Below are 22,789 nucleotides of genomic sequence, written 5' to 3'. Positions count from 1 at the left end.
GGTGAAACGTGTGTGGTGGGGGGGGTGGGGGAGACTCTCAATGCAAGAAGACCTTCCCTAATTAACTATTTGCAGCGTGAAACATGCAAATGCAAAAAGAAGTATGCAGACGATAAGGATTTCTGGAAACTAATTCAGCTGCAGAACCAAAAAATTCCAGTGTGACTCTAGCTGAAAACGTCCATCATTATAAAAACAAGTCTGCTCTTAAAGTGCTGCATACATGCATTTACAGTATGTCGGCAGGCGGTTGTTCATACGCCAACACACGAGGTTAATGCATACTGGGAGCCAAAGTAAACCACTATGGATTTCTGCAACGAGGCGAAGGGAAAGAGAAAAGTGCCTTTTGAAGTTCTACTGGATGGCAGCTGTGAGGCTGGCCACAGTGGCACTAATGCACTTTAACAGGCACCGATATGCAAACAAAGGAAATTTGGGTTTTCAACAAAAACAGGCGTTGCACGGACTTGCAGTAAGAGATATTCAAAAAGTCCGTCCGACCATGATTATGTAAGTTTTGTTGGAAAGGTGTGAAATACATAAAAGAAATTCCACAGAGACTTTAACACCCACCAACATAATAATCCCACAAGGGTAAAAACAGTTTCCTCCTACGAACGTTATACATAACTTCCTGCAAATATAAAAGCTATTACTAGATACACTTGCAGAGAATATTTACTACTTATACTTATTGCGTTTGTGGGCTGTTATAATGTAGGCGGGTGTTACACGGTGACTTGAATGAACATCAGTGGTATAAGAACTACCTAAGATGAAAAATGTATGTTAATAGTTTGACCCATGTCCCATTCACCAACATGGAGGAGCCAGGGTTCATGACCTTTACTGCAGCCGGCCACAGGATAAAGACTGAGAGCCGCTGACTTCAGTATTTCGCTGCTGTAACGTCTGACTGCAGCTTTCACCAAAATTTGGATTTTCTACATCAACTAACAAGATGGTGGCGAGTGATTGATTCCAAATGCAGGACTAAAAATGTCCCTTTGTGAACATATGGCTGACGTCACCGTGTTTTCCTCCAGTCTGCAGCTCACAGCCTCACAGACACTCAGCTGGAATCAGGCCGACTTGTTTTTGAACATAAGTACCACTCGCTAAGCAAAAATAAAAATCCAGCAGAGACGGGGAAAACAGGAGAAAGAAAACACAACTACACAAAAGAAGAGGAGACAGAGAAGAAGAGGAGATATATGAAGGTGGTAGAACAGCTGAGAGACGCTGGTTCTGTGGGGCTGGTGTTATCTCTTCAGCCTGTGGCTTAGTAAAAGAAGCTTTAATTCAGACTCTGACTCCAGTGAACTGCTAACAAAAGGGCCACTGTGAGCCTGTTAAAACAAAACCCTGTAGGATTGCTGAAGGGATTCTGGGCAGATTACTTAAAGTGTCACTGATAGCGAAGAGTAAACGGAGTGGAGACACAACGAAGGGGGGAAAGGCCGACCCTCCTTCCTCTGACACTCCTAAAAACATCAGAGTGTCAAAAACCTGAAGGAAGCAGCTGCTGCCGGTGGTTTTACTGGGATGAGTCAAAAAAAGGTGAAATAAACAATTTATTAATCCAAAACTTTCAGGCTTCAGCTGCCGTCTAAACCCAGTAGTTCCCCCGGAAATGAGAATTCACTCATTATTCACTCTGTGGGGATGGAGCGGTGGGTGAAGTGTTTGAGTCCCTGAAACACGTCTGGAGTTTCAGGGGTAAACAGCGTTGCAGCAAAATCCAATACAATATAAGTAACTGGTGACCCTGTGCTCCAGGCAGGAGGATATCAGTGGACATTTAGGCCAGTGTTTCCCCCACGTTCACACAGCAGCGGCGCGCCGCCGCTGCTGAATTTTCTCCGCCGCTAATATAAAAATCCTTCTCCTAATTTTTTTTTTTTTTTTTTACGTAGCTCCTTTTAGAAAATATACAGCGCGTAACGTCAATTGCGCAGCACGCGGCACATCGTCACGTAACCAACATCAAAGAAGAGGCTACCCTACACGGATGCAAAGTTACATTGATTCCAGCAGTAGCGAGTGAAGCGGAAGATCGAAGAAAGAAGGAAAGAGAGAGACAGACAGAGAGGAAGAGACAGACAGCAGTGTTAATTTCGTTGACGAAGACTATGACGAAATATATTCGTTAACGACCTTTTTTCCATGACGAAGACGAGACGAAGACGTAACGAAAACGAATCTTTGAAAATAAAAACTATGACGAAATCTATTTTAATTTTCGTTGACGAGACGAAAATGTTGGTGGTTGACTAAGTCACAATAATTTTTAAAACATCATCGTATCAGGCCGTCATGAAGTATCAGTAGCGAGCGAGTGAGTGTGTTTGTGTATGTGTGTGTGTGCGCCCCAGATAGCGCTCCGGTCCGTAGCTCCGCCCCCCGCCTCGCGCACTCGCTCAGGGAGACACAGTGAAAGCAGAGCGCGTTCTCGTGGAGCAGCCTCTCAGTGACCGACTGCTTCTTAACTATGAAAACAGTGAAAACCAGAGTTTCTCTGGTCTCAGCTGCTCAGAGATCAGCCCCTCAGCTTCTTGATCAGAGCAGAAGCTGCAGTTGGTTTGTACAGAGCTGAAGTTTCTGTGTCCGGCTCCAGTCTGACCTGCTCTCCCTATTTGTTTTCACATTTAAAATTAAATATATATTTTTAAGCTATTAGGCTGCAGCTATATGTTTTTATAGAAAAGGAGTTTAATGTGGCTATTAAATGTGACTAAAACTAGACTAAAATGGAATTAGTTTTCGTCGACTAAAACTAGACTAAAATGGAATTTGTTTTCGTCGACTAAAACTAGACTAAAACTAAGAAGGATTAAAATGACTAAAAGGTGACTAAAATTAATATGCATTTTCGTCAAAAGACTAAGACTAAGACTAAATAAAAAATAGCTGCCAAAATTAACACTGACAGACAGACAGACAGACAGACAGAGAGAGAGAGAGAGAGAGAAAGTAAGTTGCTAAAATGTGTCGCTACATGACCACCAGTGTTAAAAACCCTCTGAGCCCAATCATTTTATTGTATCTATAAACCGCAACCTCCGTGCCGTTTTTCCTCTAGTATTGTGTGTGTGCGTGTAGGCCTATGTGTGTGTGTGGGTGTTGTCGCTCTTTTTGGGATCACTCATAGCCTTGACAGGAGCTTATATCCAGTCAGGAATTTATAGCCTAGGTATTTTCGGGAACTTTGAAAAATTAATCCATACTGTTAGATCCGATGTTGTTCTTTATTGCCATATAAAATCCGTTTTCATCGCGTATTTTAGTTAGGGATTTATGCTAATCGCCTGTAAGCATGTGGTCATTAGCATAAATGCAGGGAAAAAACCTAAGGACTTCTTAAAAGATCATGAATAGTTTCTATTATGTATAACTTATATTTATTTTATAATTTTCTCATCACTTTTTGACGCCCAAGACTAAGAAGAACTGTTTTAAGCAATAACAAGCTTAATCAATTTGCCTTTTTTGTGTCATATCAATAAATAATTGTGAGATATTATTTGCTTTTCTTTTTTTACTGTCTAATTGATAATTTCCTACATTCAAACGACATCACTGCAGCACACATATTCTGATAGTCCAGGTTGTGACCCAAATAAATGATAGCTTGACAGCTATGCATTATAAGGGTGATGAATGCAATCTTAATAAGAGAATAAATCCAGGCGAACCAAAACATCTAAAAAAATGGCTTAGGGCTCAGAGGTTAAAAGGCTGGTACAAGCTCTTAAGGGATGCACTGTGCACAATGTATATATGTAACATAGTTAAATAATATATATTACATTTGCATTGTCATCTGTCTTTATCAGATACACTGATAAGGAAGGGCAGCTGTTTAGCCAGTTCTTGGACCTGATTATATTTGCGTTGTGGCATTTTTTGTTTAAATATTACTATACAAAAAATATAAAAATCTGTAAATGAAGACACAAAAGGCAAAGTTACAACACCAATAATCCCATCTACAGTAATACACAGGACTGTTTGAATAGGATTTAAGTGCATATTCTCCTCTCAAAGTGCACCAGATTCATGCATTCCAATGTAAAGGGTACAAAAAATTTTCATGCCCCCGGACCCCCCTAGAGGGCTCGGGGACCACACCACCGCTGCTGAAAAAAATCCTGCGGGAAACACTGTAGGCTAAACACATGGTGTGAATGAGGCCGTTTGTTTGCTGTTGTTTCTTTACATTTGAAGAATTAATCCCCAGTTACTTCACTTGGATTGGATTTGGCTGCAGCACTGTTTACCCCTGAAACTCCAAACGGTGGAGATAACGAGCGAATCCTCATTTTATGGTGAACTTTCCCTTTAAGGAGGAGAGGTAGTCGAGGCTGGAGGATCTAAACATGGCAGACGTGTTGCTACTTCACGAGCTTGGCCGGAGTCCAGATAGCTTCATATAGTTAAACAACGGCTCTCGGGCAGTCGGGTGTGGGGGGGGGGTTACTCCGAGGGTAAGTGGAGCTCGGACTGCACTAATTACCCACCCTGCTCTCCTGAAGATAACAGCTTTCTCTTAATCCGGGCCAAAACAAACAAGAAAGATGCTCTGCGCTCACTTGCAAGTCGCTGAGCAAAGAATTTAACAGTCTGGTAGAGGCGGAGTCAGAGAGAGGGAGTTCAATCTTCTTCTCCTTTTTTTGAGGACTCTCTCTGATGGTTTTAAAAAATGACCAGAACTGAGTGGAAGCAGAGGCCGTAGATTATCCAGGAAATCCTGAAACCAAAGCCTGGATGGTTTGGCTGCGGCACAGAGACGAGCTGAAGACGCTACCTCGGTGCTGGTGCCTTCATTTCAGAGCAAGGACGATTTTTTTGTTGCTTTTTGTTTCTACTTAACCTCCTTTTCTGGAGGACCAACAGCAAACAACAAAGAAACAACCAATAAACACAGCTTGATTTGTATTTCTGTGTATCATAGTTTTAAAAATCATGAGAGAATCCATGGCTGTCTGGTGCATCAATCACTGGGTGTGGTGTTAACTGTAAACTTTATTTAAAGCTGGAGTCAGACGACCCTGATGTGTAACTTTGGCCTCTAGGGGGCTCTCAATCAGTTTGATGACATTAGTAGCAGCGTGGGATCATGGGAGTTGTTTTCTTCATCACCCTCGAAGACTAAACAGTACCCGACGGATATCATGTTAAAAAACGAGGGAACTTATTTAAGTTTCATTCCCGTTATGAAGTTATTGGCAACGAATAATCAGGATCCAACCAGTGGAAGGAAAAAGCAACAAACTGGCAAAATGGCTCACAGTGTGTTTTTCCAGGGGTAAAGTGGAAAAGATTCAAATTTAAATGTGAGGGATTTCTCTGGGTTTTAACAAATTAAATATCATAGGTCTAGTTGTTTTGACTTTGTTTACATGGAGACCAATATTCCAGCATCATCCTACTTAAGTCAATAGTCTGAATAGGACACTGTGACATAAACAGCATTTTTAAACACGTGTGGAGTATCTAGACCTGAGTAGCATCACGTAGACATGTATACATCTTATTTGTATTATTATTATTATCACACAAGGTGAACAAATAAAAATGAGATGTAGCTTAACAAAATTAGAAAAACACACAAAAATGGTGCATGGTAGCATCGTGAGTTCAACTATGTCAGGTTGGGGTTTCAAAACTGGCACGACAACGTTAAGGTGTAGTGGGCGTAATGATGTGAGCCGGAATTAAGCTATGCTCAGTTGCATTTCTGTTCTGTGTGTGTCTGTGTGTGTGTGTGTGTCTGTTTGTGTGTGTGTGTGTGTCTGTGTGTGTGTGTGTGCGTTTGTGATTACTCTAAGGAGGACAGGCTGATTGATGCCTTTCAGATGAGCCCCACGATGACGTGAGCAAAGCTGCACATTGCTCCCCACAGCAGATGTAGCCACATAGGGAAAGAAACAAAACAACACTATAACAAAAACAGACACACACACACACACATAATTTGTGTTGCCGCGCAGATGCGTCACGATCAGAAATATATATATAACAGACGGCCGATTCCCCCACAGATAAACAGAGGCAGGAAAGAAGCTGCACACAGGATTCACACAGACCCACCTCCACACACCTCTTGTTCCACTGCTGAAGATAAACCCCTGTGTGAAGGGAATAAGGACAGGGTGTGTGTCTGTGGGTTTAGCTGCTTATCTGATCACTGCTCTTTTAAAAGCCTCATGGAAAGTTTCTTGTTATTTCAGGAGGACAGGAATGCAACGTAAAAAAACAGACGTTTATAAAAACCTGTGACTCTTACATGCATCATTTGACTGTTCCCATCGCTCGCTGGAGGGAGAGAAATCCCTCTACAACGTTTCCTGTGTTTTAATTGACACGTTTATTTTTAGCTGCCGTCACCTCTTTAATCGTCTGGTGTGAACAATGCGAGCTGCCCAAAGTGCGCAGATGTGATATATGATCAGTGGCTTCTTTTCAAAAAACCGCTTCTCTTCCCAATGAGAGAGTGAAGACGAAGGTGGAGGTGCCGGCTGAAATTGAGCTTAACCATAGGGTCCCCTTTTTAACGTTTCTATTTTGGCTCGTTTTCTATAACAAGGTAAAACACGTCTGCTGTCTGAGGTTATAAATCCTCAGCCCACGGAACAGACATGGGACTTTTTTTTTATGAGGGGCATGGAAAGAACAATTACGTTGATGACATGATAGCATGAGGCCATGATGGACGAGGGCCACTCACTGGGAGCCCCGTAAAAAGTGGAAACATACGTGTTTGTGGAGAGAAACTATTTCTGCAAACACACGCGTGCACGGAGTCCAGGTCTGGGTGTCGCCCCCAGTCAGGAAAGGCCATAATGAAAAGCTGCTGCCTCCTCTGGCCCCATCTAGGCTCTTGCCAGCTCTGATCGAGGGTGAGATGTGACAGCAGAACGCACAAACACACACTTATCATACAAACACATGCAAGGGTGTCCACACAGGACTTGTGTGCCTGAGCCGGACCCCTGTACTGTGCCTGTGAGAGGACGTGTGAGTGATTACTATTAACTCTGATGTTTGGAGTCTGACATTATTCAAAAGTAGATCAACTGTGGAAGAAGAAGTCAAACTGTGGTTGTGTCTTTGAAAATAAAGTCTCAGAACCTCTGCAGCTGCTTGTTCACAGCTCCTCATTGTTAAAAGGTGTTTTCTTGTTTGTTCAGTTGTTTCTCCCTGAGACAGAATTCACAGCCAAACACACAAAGTCCACCTGTTGTGAGACGGAGCCCAATGGGTCTGAGGTTTGTTACCGAGCTCTGAACTGAGGAAATCTGACTCCCCTGAAAGAGCTTCTCTGTCCTCACCTCTGTTGGAGCTCCTGCAACAAGTAGTAAATCTTTTCTGTAATAAGTGATGGGAGGTTTTCTCTCAATGGAGTTCACTAACAGGGAATCGTGAAGCAGCTATTCCTGCATATTTGGTGGCCCGGTGATAATTAGCTGCAACAGGACAGTGAGTGTTGGTCTGACTCTTCCATGTTTCTCACTGATGTGTTTTCAATAGCTTGTGGACACAGTAAAGTTTTTTGACACAGAGGAATTAGCTACACAAGTTTCCCCCATAAAAAAACGTAAAACCTTGTTTAATGCTAAATCTGCAGGTTGAGTTCAGAATCTTTGCTGCCAGTCCTCCCTGCTCTCTCTGCACCTTTCTCACACTCACGCTGTCTTTTCAACCAACATGCAATGTCTAAAAGTTATTGTAACAAAATAAAAACATATATAAAAAAACATAAAGTGCCAAAATGCACATTTGAATAAGTTTGCCTACTAGATAGTAAAGATGTAGTGATTCATCAAATATAAGAAATAGGTATCTTATGTGTTTGTTACTATTATTGAAAACTCTGCAGCTGCAAGATCCCTGATTGTTAAATGAGTAATTACTAAATCCAAAGAGGAGAGTTTAGTTTACTCTTGTTGAGGATTAGGAACAAAGATGTCGCACCTTGTTGAGCCCTAAGAGACAAATTGTGATTTGTGAATGTGGGCTATTGAAATAACATTTGATTGATTGGTTGAACTGAAGAGTAAAGTTTCATGTAAACAGTGCAACAACAGTAAAGGTCGAGGAAGAGGAGGAGGAAGCTGAAGGTCGACTCAGACCCACAGTCTCCATCAACCGAGTCACGCTGACTGCAGAAGCACCGAGGCAGATTCACTGTTTGATATTAAGATGAGATCTCACACACACTTCCCAGTGACTGCAGGTGTACAGTGGAAAAGTGGAACCGACCTAAAGTGGCCCCATTACGTGTGTGTGTGTGTGTGTGTGTGTGTGTTTGTGTGTCCTCGCGTGTGCACTCACACCTGCCGCAGCCCTCATGCCTCTCTCCCTCCACAAACAAACACCAGCTGCATCACAAACCCCTCAACTTATCTTCGGGCGATCTCAAATTCCCCGGCCTCCTCTCTGCTTCCTCTCCTCAGCACAAACCGTCCTCAGTCTATGAAGAAGTAAATCCACTTCTTCTTCTGGTTACTGCAGCAGAAGAGGCCCCGAGGTCTTTTTAGAAGGAGCCCGTCACGGGGAGAGATGCTTCGTCGTGAGCATAGATTCACACCGCATTGATTTCTATGAATGTCTTTTCACAAGCATAGCTACTTCTTCGGGGGGAATCAATTGACCTTTTAAAGTGTTCCTTCAGTTGTCGAGGGAGCGAATCAATGCCTCAATCTGGTTTCTCCAGGAATCTGGATGAATCAAATGCAATTAGAGCAGCGAGTGTCCGGACTGGTGGAGCTAATTAAAGTATTTGTTATCGGGTTACAGTGACTGATGTCTTTCAAGAAAGTTTCAGGACATCTGATCAATCCCACACAGAGGGAGGAGAAGTGGGGGGGATTTCGGGGGGGGGAGAATTCCGACCACGAGGACCCAAAGCGAGTGAAGTCAGATGTCCTCCTGTGACCTGATCCGATTTTTCCATTACTGTCTCCTTTAATCACGCTGAGCGACGGGGGAATAATGAAAGGGTGGTGGAGGGGTGACGAGGAGATGAAGGGATTTTGGGGAGACAGGTATGGAGTCATAGCACGATGTGGTCGTGTGTGTGTGTGTGCGTGTGTGTGTGTGTGTGTGAATCCGGGGAATCGGCCTCCGGTTGTTTTTTCCCTTTTCTAAACTTATTTCACAGCAAATCCCGTTATGTGGGCTCAGCTTGGGAAAAACACACAAATCACAAATCCAACACACAAATCCAAACAGGGCCTCGGTGTGCATGTGTGTTGTTCTCACAGACACGTCCCAACAGAGGGTTGATTACAACACAACTACTGTGAGTGTGATGTGTTGTAAATCCAATGAACTGATTGGCTCAATGTTTATCTACTTTATCATATTCATAGATCCAAAGCAATGATGTAATTCAGAGGCAGTAATTACATAATTTGTAGATGTCTGAATTAGTAACTGAAGATATGTTTACAATTTGAAAATCTGTTTTAGATGTTTATCAGTATCACTAACGTCAAGCTTTTGATTTATTATAAGTCATTTCCAGTTATTAAATTTCCTCTGTGTTACAACCACTTGTAAAGATGGACGTTGACCCACTCACACAGAATTTGCACAATTAAATAAGCTTTTCACAGTTTTGCAGGAAGCCAGCACGTCTCCACTGAACAGATAGTTTCTGAAGTTTCCTGTAATAACAGAAAACAATCACCATGTATAATTAAAGGTGTATGTTTGGTTGACTTGACTCAACTCCTGTCATCACATCAGGAAGCCGTGCATATAGAACTGTTATACACCCGTTTGTGTGGTTACAGTTCATGTAGGTGTGATAACACTCCAACATCCTGCAAATTAATTCCTTTTGTTCAAACTTTCTGTTTTCACAATTGTTTGTTTGACATCCCAGTTGCATTTAAGATCTTTTTTGTTAACGCTACACTTTAATATTTGGGATTTTGCATCGTGACACACATGCTGAGCTTCTTTCTGGATTTATTGCAGACATGCTTTGCACGAATTAGGTTCCTATTGCCTGATAAGTGGGACTTTGAAGGCGGAGATCAGTCAGCACTCATTCAGGATTTAGCAGCTTTAGCAGTTTCAGGCGAAAATTAATACTAGAAATTCTAATATATTTGGATACAACAGCATCAGCAGCGTTGCATCTTAATAGAATTCTCCAAAGAATCAATGGAGAATAATCCGATGAACATTTGTAGTCTTAAATTATAACATTTAGATCATAGATATTCAAACAATAGAAGTTGTTGCTGCAATTTAACAAAGAAAAAAACATATTGTGTCCATGATTCACATTTAATAAAAGTGTGATTAGTCTGATTAAATTGATTTGCACTTGGAAAACACACTGAACTGTACGTGCCTCCCTCTCAGGATCTTCTCTGGTAAAATAAAAAACCTTGACAGCTTCAGAATCGTCTAATTCTTCAACCTGTCGATATTTTATCTTCCAACCATCCTCATGTTTTTTCTGTTATTCCAGTGCGGTGCTGCTGTTATGTGAAACACAAACAAGCACAAACACTCCACAGGCTGCCATCGTGGAGTGCAGCTCTCCTCCTCCACGAGGCTGCCTCTCACCACAGCCTCTGCTGCTCTGCATCGTTTGCATTCAAGTAACAAACCTGGTCCGTTTAATTTCAAGCTAAATTGCCGGGTGCTGGGTTTCAGGTCCCGGCCGTGGGACTTCGGGGGGGCATTTAATGAGCTAATTTCCAAACATAAATCAGGTGAAATTAGACTGTTGCTGTAATAGAGGCTTGGTCTGGGAGTTCAGTCCGACCTGCAGAGACTCAGCTCTCCTCCTCTGCAGGGATGCATCCTGTTTCCAGCTCTGTTGTGATTGTGTGCACCTCTGTTTATTAACCGCACTTCACCAACTTACTTTGTACCTGTGTTCCTAGAAAGCAAATGAAGTGGGTCGGTGAGGGTACCTTGTATCGTGAGTTGGGCCTGGGCCTCGATGGTGGCGTTGGAGTTGTCCGCCATGCAGGTGTAGACGCCGGCGTCCTCCTCCGTGAGGTTGAAGATCTGGAGACTGCCTCCCGCCAGGAGCTCCAGGCGACCCTCGCTGGATTGAGAGAGACACACAAAGAGGAAATTAGTCAAATCTTTCCTTCTGGTTGCTTTAAATAATAAAAACGGCTCGAAAGGATCTTTATTTTCTGCTTGTAACTGTATGCAGATGACATCCAGGAGCCGAGGGGCTGATGACGCTGCAGCAGCATCTGGACCAAGTCAAAGCCTCCATGTCTTATTTTTATCCAGACTTGTAAATTATGTAAAAAGTAATTTCAGTACATTTCTACGAAGCACATTCCTCCTCCTGCTCCGTCAGGGTCGCAGCCTCTGGAGCTCCACGCTCCCCTACTGACCCGAGCTTGACTCCACGTCTCTGACTCGCGTCTTTTGCTCCGTCACAACTTACCAACCCCCCCCCCCCCAGCCCCGATGAATAAAATATACTAAAAGCAAATTCAACCGCCCTGAAAAGATCCCGAGGTGCGATTCAATCCCAGCAACCAGGATTTATATAGAAAGTCTGGCTTTGGAACATCTGGTTATATAAATAGAGTCGGACGGGAATAAAAGAAAAGCATCTTGTTTTCAAAAGGACAAAAACTATTCAAATTGATTTGTTACATGTATAAACCGAAGTTTCTGCAGGTTTTAATAAGTTAGATTAAAGACTTTTTAAGACCTTTTAAACAGAAGAATGTATTTTATTATTATTGTTTATTACAGCAAGATAGAATCTGAATCGTAAAGAAAGAACTACAACTGGGAAAACCACCGAAACATTACTTTCATAGAGAATTATTGTCTTTTATTTTACTCTTTTTAATGTTTATTTAGCTTGAACATTATATTAAACTAAGCTTTCTGACTTTGTATCTGTGTTTTGTCACTGTGTCTCTACATCTTTGTATGAAATTATAAATAAACCTGCTTTTCCTTGCTTAGTTCAAAAGTTTCAACATATTTAAGACATATGTTTAAGCCTAAATTACAGAATATCTGTAATTAATAATACATTTTATTTGTTAAATTAGGACAGATGTCAATATGTTTTATTCAGGATGCATCAGCTCAGATTATACATTAGCGTGCTGCTCCTATTGGAGCTACAGCTACGGGGCTATGCAGTGTGTTCAGTGTCATTACTGCAGATGTTCCACTGTCTTAATGAATGTTTTCATTGTCTTTCATCAGATCTTAATTAACTGCAGCGACGCACACGAACAGAATAACAACACAACGATGTCACATCAAGGACAAGTGATGAAGTTCACGACTTCTCCGTCTCTATGTCCCGTAGAGAAGTCAGAAGGTTTATCACTTTCACTGTGAAAACAAACAGTGTTTTCACTCTTCACTCAGCTGCTGTGGCTCCAAATTCCAATTAAACATTCCGCAGGTAATGTTTTCCAACACAAATCTCTTTGTGTATTAGCATATGCATTTACATACAGTAGACAGAGTGGCAGGAGATAGGCCTCGCTGACTGAAAAACTGAATAACAAGTGTAACAGAGTCATTTTCAGACTCTGAGATCATAAATATTTATAATGCTAAACTATTTACACCTAATACAAACCACAACATGCGGTATATATTTGTGTAGCCTCTCTCTCTCAAACCAGCGACCCTCCTCCATCTTAAACAGGCCCAACTTTGATTTGCTCAATAAGCCCATGGGGGGGGGGGGGGGGGGGGGGTTGATTCAACAGCCATGCAGAGAAGAGCAGTGTGAGGAGGAGGAGGGTGAGGAGGAGACACAAAAACATAAATCGATAGCTTAAGGAGAGAGAGCTGTGCATTAACAAAGAGAGAGCGATGCAGAGAGGCAGGCAGAGGAGCCGGGGAGCAGCGGGTCAGCTGGGGGAGATGGAAATCCAAAGAGACTCACAGCAAGCACGATGCAGCCGAGGAGATCGAGATCAGTGCATGATGGTTTTCTGCACAGTGGAGCCAGGAGACATGCCGAGGTAAAGAGTGCACCGAGGAGCACCGCCCGGCAGCTTGATTCAGCTTTTTAAACAAACGGCTGATGAGCTGGAGCTTCCACAGCGTCTCCCCCGCCTGCACCTGCAGCTCTGGGTTCTGGCTTCACTAGGGTTTGAAATCAGGCACCAGCTCCGACGGCTGGAGTCTATAGCGTTTAGTATGAGAACCATTTTATAAGTATTGATTTAGCACAAGTATCGGAAAAATCCCACCACCTAAAAGTTGGTAGCCCTGCCTGTCTGTCTGTGTCGGAGTGGAGTTTTGTCTTCTTGTTCTGCTGAGCATCGATTACGTCCTGTGCACATGGGGGGGGGCGGCTCCACATGGGAGAAGACGTCCTCTGAAAGATGCCCCTGGGTTCCGAGGCCCCAGGACTCCCTGCAGTGAGTCTCACCACGACAACTATTCAGATCCTCGGGCCTCATTCCAGAAAGAGCATCGACAGCTTCCCCGCTTTCATTTGAAAGAGAGTCGCACAGCACACATCAAAAACCACCCGGTGCTTTCTCCTTCTGTCCGGAGCAAGTCGATCTCAGCTCCCACGGCTGCAGCGGCTGGAGTGCACAGAATAGATTTTGCTGTTGTTGTTGTTGTTGTTGTTGTTGTTGTGAGGGAGCTCTCTGCACTTTAACAGAAGACGAGGTGTCTGCTGTATAAGGAGGTGACGTCTCGTGCGTTAGCTGCTAATTAAAACTTAATTTTCCATATTCACATGCGATGTTCGGTTGTTATAAGACAGGAAGATTACAGCATCAACGTGTCAGGCAGACGAGGTGCTATGATGCTAATCGGCCTCGCACAATTTTCAGCAACGATATTCAAAGATGTGACGGCTCCCGTGAAGTGAAACCAAAGTGGTGTGATCGCCCCCTGGTGGCTGGCTGCAGTGTGGGTCATAAACCCTGCCTCCTGCATGTTAGCAGATGGGACACGGACCAAACTAAGATGATAAATCATTTTCTAAAATGGTTTCTGTAATTTTAGGCTGTACTAATTCCTTTACGTATGATCTGTTGCAGCATCACATCTAAATCCGTCAAATGTAGTTTACCAGTTACAAATATCTACATTTTGACTTAAAACACCAAATATCCAAAAGAAAGAAAAGCTAAAACAGACATCCCCCCCCCCCCTCCCCCCCTGCTCGTCTCCAGTGAGTAACTTGTCCAGAAGAAAGGATTTGAAGATGTCCTGTCAACACGCAGGAGCCCCGGACACAATTTGTCCCCTGTTCTGTCACTCAGACGTGAAGGCAGCGGACGCCCCTGAGACTCGCCGGGGGGAGAGTGAGGGAGGGACAGCAGGGGGGGGGAGAGACACACACACACACACACACACACACACACACATTTTGCTATGTGTGAGCGACGACTCAGCCTAGCATGACACACAACGGTGGCAAGGTCAGTACACCTGGGCGAGGGGGAAGCTGCGGATCAGGGAGGGAGGGGGGGGGCATGTTTGTGTTTCGGCGGCGGCGGTGCGGTACGCAGTCACAGAGCGATCGGGGGGGGGGGGGCTGTGACAGTGGTCGGGCACAGGTCTTGATATCTGCGGCACAAAAGGGAGGCAGGTGGAATCGAAACTGTCATAACAGAATAAAGGGAGATTTATTATTAATGGACAGGAGCGGAAATCTTGAATCTTTTCTTCCTTTGACCTCGCTTTCCTTATTTTTCCTTTTCCACCCCCCCCCCCCCCACTTGTCACTCTCTATATAAAACACACCCACCGACCCGTCCTCCTTCTCAACCCATCTCTCCCAGCACCGCCATGCACCACGGATGTTAACTATTGTGCCGGTCCAGGTGTTGCATTTTCCTAAATTCTCCCGTTTTGACCAGAAAAATAATCAGAACTGTTCCAGGGATTTGAATCATGTTGAACGTGTGCAGGGAGGAGTGGGATTTCATTTTTACATCCACAGCCTGGAATGATTTGTCCCGCCTCCGAAAAAACATTCTCGTCTTTACCTGTTCGGATATGAGTCAGGGAGCACGGTGGGGGGTGGGGGGGAGAGGACAAAGGAGATTGGCTCAGGAAATGAATAAAAAAAATAAAGGAATCGAAATTAATGTGAGAAACAACCCGATGCCATCAGAACAGGCCGATGCTTCTTAAATGACTCAGCCATGAAAACGTTTCTGTTTCCCTCTGGCTCCTGATGAAAAGCTGCACGGCCCTGCAGACAGGAACAACTCTTGCATACCTGACTTTATTTGCTCGTTTCCCTGAGAGGAGACCGATCTTTTCGATTAGAGGATATTACAAAAGAAACCAGCAGCACACAACTCGTGGTTTAGTTAAAAAAATTGGTGCGGTGGGTCCTCCGGGGCACCAGGGGGCACTTGACCCCATTGTTGCAGTGTCATGTCTACAGAACTACACTCTTAATAACACCGGATTATTAAGGCATATCATTTAAATCCTAACCACATTATGTCTGGTGAAGAGCCATAGGGAAGCAATTCAATTCTCCTTCATCTAATGATGCGGAACAGTCTTGTGTTTTGGATGTAAAATAAAATGTATGCTTAAGTAGATTGCTTAAGTGTTAGAGAACAAACACACCGTGCAACAACAAAGCCAATGGCCGGTAGCCAATGAATTCCTCCCAGTCCGGTTCCTTACTTGGGAATTAAAGTAGAATAAAAATAGATGTTGAGACAGGAAACAGTCTTTGAAGAGAGCTGGTGAGATTGTGTGTGTTGGCGTGAGATGTGCCGGAGAGAAAAGGGAACGTCCATAAAAGGAAACTTCTCATGTTCCAGTGCCAGAGAAACTGTGTCGCTCGTGCTGTTCCTTCAGCCACACACACCAGTGAAACCACTGAATTACCTAATGCCACCGCCGCCACTGCTGGTTTCTATCATTTCACCAATGAAGAAGAAATCTGAGGTCCTCAGCAGAATCTAAGGACAAACTATGCTAGCCTCACTACAGCGGAGGGAAAGACGTGGAGCAGAGTAACTTTCTCTTCAAATCCACATGGTTCTTACCGTTTTATTAAGTTACAACATTATATCAAGAGGTGTTTTAAATGTTTTTGTCACCAATATGGCATTACAGGGACTGGAACCAATCCCAGCTGACATTGAGTGAGAGCTGGGTCGCTACAATATACTGTATATAATGTAAATATGATATTTCAACATGTTGGAGTCCAGTGCATCCCCAACAACTGCAGGAACTACCTGACACCATGTTGAATGAACACCTCCTGCTAAATCTTTTTTTATATTCAAAGCCTCCAAGCTGTTGTACCGGATTTCATTAGATTGCTTTTGTGAATGTTTGACAAATTGGGTTTTAATTTAGCGTTTTAATTTCATTTTAATCTCTTTGGTTGTTGTTTTAATTGCTGTTGTTTTATTTTAGATTTTTAAGAGCTTTCAACATTCTGGCATAAGGGAAAATGTATATATGTTATTGTTATTGTTGTTATTATTAGTCTTGAATTAATTAAGCAAGTTCTATAACTTGAGATGCAAGTCATGCAATTTGAAAAAAAGCTTCCGGTGGTTTAAAATGATGCATTCATAGTTTTGCTCAAGCTTCCGAGATGAACAAGTGTGAGTCACATGTTTGTGACAAGTCAGGTCCAGAGCTTTCACGCTCTGCTGAGGAAGTTTATGAATGAATTTATGTTCAGGTAAACTCGCTCAAGAAACATGAACATAACTATTGACCCTAACCAGGAGAACATAGAGGGAACCGAGGTGTTCATCTGTTTCTGGAAGAACTAGAACAAAAGTCCAAATGATTGTTCTCTATCCTTTTCTTCTGTAGTTTGTAATTTATTTGAATTATTTGATGAGTCTAAATATAAAGGTGGCAGGGAGTTAACTTCCATACACACATTCTAACACATAAATGACAAGAAAGGATGAATCAATGTTTTACAATGATAACTGAAAAAGCTAAGAACTTGATTATTTGCACAAGAAAGATGACGAACATTTCCCATTAACATTATTAATAGTCACGCTGAAGAGGGAGTAACAATAACCAGCTGTGTGTCTCTGACTGGTTTCATTGAGAAGTTGCACTATACTTATACTTTTATTACCAAAGCAACGTGACGACCAGAGTTAAGCAGAATGTCTTTAAAGAACACAAACTCCCTGACCTCAGTCGCTGGCGTGGGCGTAAACAACGTGATTAAAAACAACGTACAGAATAACACAGGTCAAAGTCGCGAGGACCACTTCACGACACTCACACTCAAAATGAAGACAATTTCAGATGATTGCATGTGTTGGCTTTAATGAAAATTTAAATGACGCTGGTATTTGCCGGGCCGTGATGTGTTCTCAAGAGGAGTGGAATGGTTTATTCTGCGATGCATGCAGCTCCGCGAGAGCTATCAAAAATATTATAAAAGCCATTATAAAAGTGCTGCTGGTTTGAGCTCCACATTATTACTTTTCATCTGCGGCTTCAAGCGCTCCCTCTGTCGTGAATTGGCAATTTCACAAAGAGCCGTCGTGATGTCTGACACGAGGTCGGAGGGAATTTCATAAGATCTAACCTAATGTTATTGTTACAGCTCATGACTGGAATTACCTGCTGTTGACACTGTTTGATAGATGTTTAATTTCAAACACGGCTCCAGACCTGAGTCACCAACATAAAAATCTAATTTCATGTTGGCAGCAGTAACCCCGGTGATCACCACACGGACCAGGGCTGGAACTATGAGGAACATTAAACTAACAGTAAAACAACATTTAATGAAAATTGTCATTCGTCCTCTTAGTTATGTATTTTCATAAGTGGGTGATTGAGTGTTTATCGAGGGGAATATTAGCTGAAACTCTGATGGTTGTTGTTTGTAGTTTCTATTCACACCTGTTGGTGCAGCAGGAGGTCCGACCCTCTAGATCGCCTCCTGGTGGCCGGCTGCAGTATGGGTTATCGACTCAGCCTCCTCCATGTTAGTGGATGTGACAGGGACAAAACTAAAATGCCAAGTTACATATTTAAATTGTATCCAAGGATGGCTTCTTGGTCTTTTTAGGTAGTTCTTATCACAATGAGGTATGTTAAATATTTCGGATGCTATAAAAATGACATTAAACGTCATAATTAACAGCTGAGTCATGATTCGTCACCACCTCCGCGGGGACATTTTAGGCTTTTTTATTGTACAACAGGACAAAGTGGTGATGTGTCCTCCATCTTATTCTTAGACAGTTTTTTTTGGGACATTTCACCTTTATTGAGGGGACAGTGCAAGCGTGAAATGGGGAAGACACGCAGCAAAGAGCAGGGTCGGAACTGAGGTGGGACCGCTGCAGGAGAACCAGAGCCACCAACATCTCCTCATACAGTCTCTGGTGTCATGGTTTTTTCTGAACGCTATAACCAGCAGTTTGATTTAAACCCATCTCTCTGACAACACTGAAAAAGCCTTTTTCTAATTCCCCTTCACGTTACCTTGGGCTCTGACGGCTGCTTGTCAAATGTTGACTTCCCACAGACAGCGGCGTGGCCCTGCATTTATACATGTGTGTGAATGTAAACGTTTATTCTCTCCCCTCACCCATGAAAAAGGGAATAAGAAGAAGACGTGCGTGTTTGTATGCGAGATGTGTGTGCGGGGGGGGGGAGGAGGAGGTTACACCGCCGTCCGATAATAGTCCAATTGCAAACAAATTTCCGACACCCAGCTTCTCCCTTCACACACACACAACTAAATGCAATACACACAATCATATTTAAATGAAGGCGAGGAGACGTGGAGGAGAGGAGACAGATAGCTTGAAGCCTTTGGATGGGGGGGGGGGGGGGGGTTGATTTACATGCTCTGTCAATCCCCTGTTGCTGGCCCGACATGCATAATTCATCCATTTTATTGACTGCTGGGGAATTCTATTAGGTGATAGAGTGATACTCCCAAGAACAAAAGATGACTGTCCTTCTCAGGGAGGAACCCGGAGCCGGCCTGTCATCTCCGTGCAGTTCACCTGGGGGAAGCCGCCGCCGCCGAGGACTCGGGGGGGGGGGCATCTGCCAGGAATGGATTCCCAGCGTGTTGACTGGGGCGGCGTCGAGTGTTAATATTCCGTTATCGCGTTGCTGGGATTAATCAGAAGGAATGGCCGAGCTCGGTGTCCTTGGCACGAGACTCGCTCGGAGCCTGAATGGATCTGAGGCCTGGATCACGACACTGGTGAATACGTAAGAAGAGGCTGTGGTGGAATAAGCCCTCGTGTGATGGAGACGGCTTTATCCATCTTTTCTGGGTGAGGATTCCTAAGCTGGGATATTTCACTCACTTCTTATTTTTATCATTTAATTAATGTGGTTTGAAAATATCAACGTATAGATCTATTGGTGGGATCAGACTGTAAATTATTACCCTTTGTAATGGAACCGCAGAAAGCAAACAATGTCAAAAAATCAAATAAACAAGGAACTAATAATGAATTTATGTTTTAATTCAAGTCACGTAAACAGCTTCCTCACAGATCTGTGACTTTCACGTGCAGCCTCAGTTTCCTTCATCTCTTCAGTCAACTTCACGTGATGCGATTCATTTTAAATCGGTTTCTATTGCACCTTGTTTTATCTTTATTAATGCACCAACTGCTCCCACCTCAGCAAAGTCTAACAACTTTTTGTGATATGTTTATTTTCACTGTTTTTTTTATGTCCATATTGATAATGACAATAGCACCTGGGACGCCTCGCTGTGTCCTGACAGAGACACTTCACACTCCTGATGTCTTCTCTTTCCACAGCGAGTGTTTGTGATGCCGACCCACCAGTGGGCGTGCGGCAGAGCAGAAGAGGCCTTTCTGTCTTATTTCATGTCGGTGAGCTTGTAACTATTTGCATATCATCTTCAGGAGGCGTCAGGAGCCTGATACCGGATTAATCCCACCCACAGAGGAGTCCTTCATCCCAGCACAGAGAAGATTAATGGCTCCACCTCGTCTACACTCATTCATATAACTGGGTTTTTAATTGATTGGGGCGTCAGGTGGAAGAGTGAGGTCACAACTGCAACACCTTCCCAACCTCACTACACAAAGTATAACTGGTCATCACTATAGGACAAGATCACATGATTTTGTTTACCTCACGTCGACCCCAGCGTCAAAAGCTCTTAGATCTCGATGTCTTATCTTTGACACAGCAACTATATAGAGAATATTCCATCTATATATTTAACTTCCCAACGACAGAGTTAGAGATTTAGTTCCGTCTCCATCTGTCATCATAGATATCAAAGAGTTCTACAGCAGCCTTTAAGTCCTGCATGGCGATATGAGCAGGTGATACAGAGGAACTGTCTGGCGTCCGGAGGTTAGGAGGAGCATGCTAATGAGACTCCTCAAAGACTCCAGACAAGTCGTGGGAGTAAAACTTTATATGACACGTTCTCAAAAAGACGTTTGAAGGACGGCGTCCTGAAGCAGCTCGGAGGAGTCGGTCAAGCAGGAGGAAGGACGAGATCAATTCATGGTTTCTACGTCTGCGAGGTGCGACTTGAATCATCTGGTGAAGCGTGTGAGCAGAATTTCTTGTTAAGCAGTTGCACACGCTTATCTTTCTTAATGTTTCTTCACGCTGCTCAGACGAGTGCAGCAAACAAAGGAGCGCTGTCTCCTGATGTCATGAGGTCGTTATGATGTTTTTATAAACACGCGTGTGTGGAGCGTGTCCACGCCTCCGCCCGACTGTAGCGTGAACAGAAGCACGTCTGTCCGAGGGCGAGCAGGAAGCAGGAATTGACCTATTAGTCAATAAGATGTATATTTTATGAGTCTACCACAGCTTGGTTTCACGTTGCACTCGTTTCTAATCACCTTCATTATCCGTCCCTCTTTGTCTGGTATTGGGAACACAGACGGCGTGAGAGAGAGAGAGAGAGAGAGAGAGAGAGAGAGAGAGAGAGAGAGAGAGAGAGAGAGAACAAGAAGAAAGAACAAGTGGAAGCATCGTGGTGATGCCGGCTGTCGGCGAGTCACCGCGTCTGCCACCGGTAACTTTCATCTCACGCCTGCAGCTGAGGTGTTGCCACTTTGAAGGCCCTGCTAGCGCCGCACACCAAAGACCAATTAGACACTCTTTTCAGATCCCCCCCCCCCCCCCTTCCCACCCATTCTATAATTGACAGCGACTCCTCTCTCTCCTGTAAAGCCTGAGAGGGACAAGAGACTCTCAAAGACAAAAGTTCCGCTGCTATTCTTTCTAATTGTCGATGTCGTATTCAAATCAAAAGGACGGCCTCAGTGATGTGTTCTCCACACAAGACGTCCCTGGGGGGGGGGGGGGTCCACTTCAATATCTCAAAGACCTCCCTGGTTGTTTGGGGGTGGGGAGGACTTGCTAATTGCAAACAGAGACACCTGAGGGGGGGGGGGGGGGGGGGTGTCAGGGTACACACACCGGGTAGTGTTTTGTAATTAATACAAGGTAGATTAATAAGTACCATTTCACTCAGCTCCCCCTGGAGGTCAGAGTTAATCACGGGGCAATTCCATAGGTGCTACAGGCGTTTAACTTCAAATGTGCTGCTGCGCTCGGAGCTGGATGTTTGAGCGTCTAATGAGATTCAAGCTCATACCACACCGGAGCCGGGCGGTTACCAGCGTGATGACCTTACATTTAATTTCACTACAAGGCAGGAATCCCATTCCGGGGCCGAGATTTAGACGAACGAGCCCCATTTCAAATCTTTTTTCTCTTGACCCCACATGCTGCGGAGTTATTATTCCACTGGAGCGATACACAGGGGTTAGGTAAACAAAGTGCTTCCTTAATTGGTGAGAATCAAACTTCCCATGTCCAATGCAATTCTCCGCTGAGGGATTTGAGCCGCGGTGCCCAAGCTAATGAGAGCCAGAGGAGTGAGAGCACAGGCGCTGTGACACTTTCTCCTGCCTCTTAATTTGTGAACTTCCCCCTGAGCTGGCAAACCTGCAGCCTCCGTCTCCCGGCTGAAGTGGCTGTGTTGGCACATCCAGGTTCTACCCCCCCCACGCCCGGGGCTCTCTGGGTAGCGGTGGCAGAATAGCATTAACACCTCGGGGTGCAGGGGCCAGGACTAAGAGGTGAGCTTCTGGAGGCCAGAGGCAGCGGGTGCAAAGGAGCAAACATTACGGGTGTGTGTTGCTTTTCAGAAGCAAGGAATGTGTGGGAGCTGCACACAGCGGTGGATGACTTCAGAGGGACTACAGGCAAATGTGATGGGGAAAGGAAGAGTTTTGAAAATAAATCTATAACAGCGCAATTTACCGGTTTGCTGCAGGTTTCAATGAGTTCTATTTAAGACTTTTTAAAAGCACAATGAATGAAATTTAACGTAGAATTATTTACACTTCCCCACAAAACTACAAGACACCGAGAAGTTTCGAAAAATGCATCCGACCAAACCATCCCTCGCAAAAGGAGATTTTTCAAAAGTAGTAGAGTAAAATCGACATCAACAAAGTTAAGTCCTAAGTTAAGATCTTATAGCATGTGATAATGGAAAAATATCAAGACTTTTTCAAATTTTATCTTATTTTATTAGATCGATGTGTTAGAGACAAACAAGTTTTTTAAAAATTCTGCTCTAATGCTATGTGATCTCCAAATTGATCCCAAATTCCAACTGTTTGCTTTAAATGTTTCAATTTTAACTTGTTAAAGCTGCTTTATAAATAAGGTTTATCATGATGAAGTTTACTATTGGCCTGAAATTCAGATTATTAATTTGTAGACTTTAAGATCATGCAAAATCCGTAGCATTTTTTTTAATCTGCAGGGTAAACAG

General features: G+C 43.6%; 1 protein-coding gene across 1 annotated transcript in view; it reads right to left on the bottom strand.

Annotated features, from left to right (window-relative positions):
• Positions 1-22,789, bottom strand: part of neo1a (neogenin 1a) — a 161,717-nt gene that overhangs the window by 52,728 nt on the left and 86,200 nt on the right. Inside the window, exon 5 of the mRNA XM_053418626.1 lies at positions 10,947-11,083. Within this exon, the coding sequence (XP_053274601.1) occupies positions 10,947-11,083 (137 nt within the window). The remainder of the gene's footprint in view (positions 1-10,946; positions 11,084-22,789) is intronic.

This window comes from Pleuronectes platessa, chromosome 1, assembly GCF_947347685.1.
Source record: "Pleuronectes platessa chromosome 1, fPlePla1.1, whole genome shotgun sequence".
Lineage (NCBI taxonomy): Eukaryota > Metazoa > Chordata > Actinopteri > Pleuronectiformes > Pleuronectidae > Pleuronectes > Pleuronectes platessa.
The sequence above is the reverse complement of the archived record's forward strand: the minus strand, read 5'-3'. Positions and strand labels throughout refer to the sequence as shown.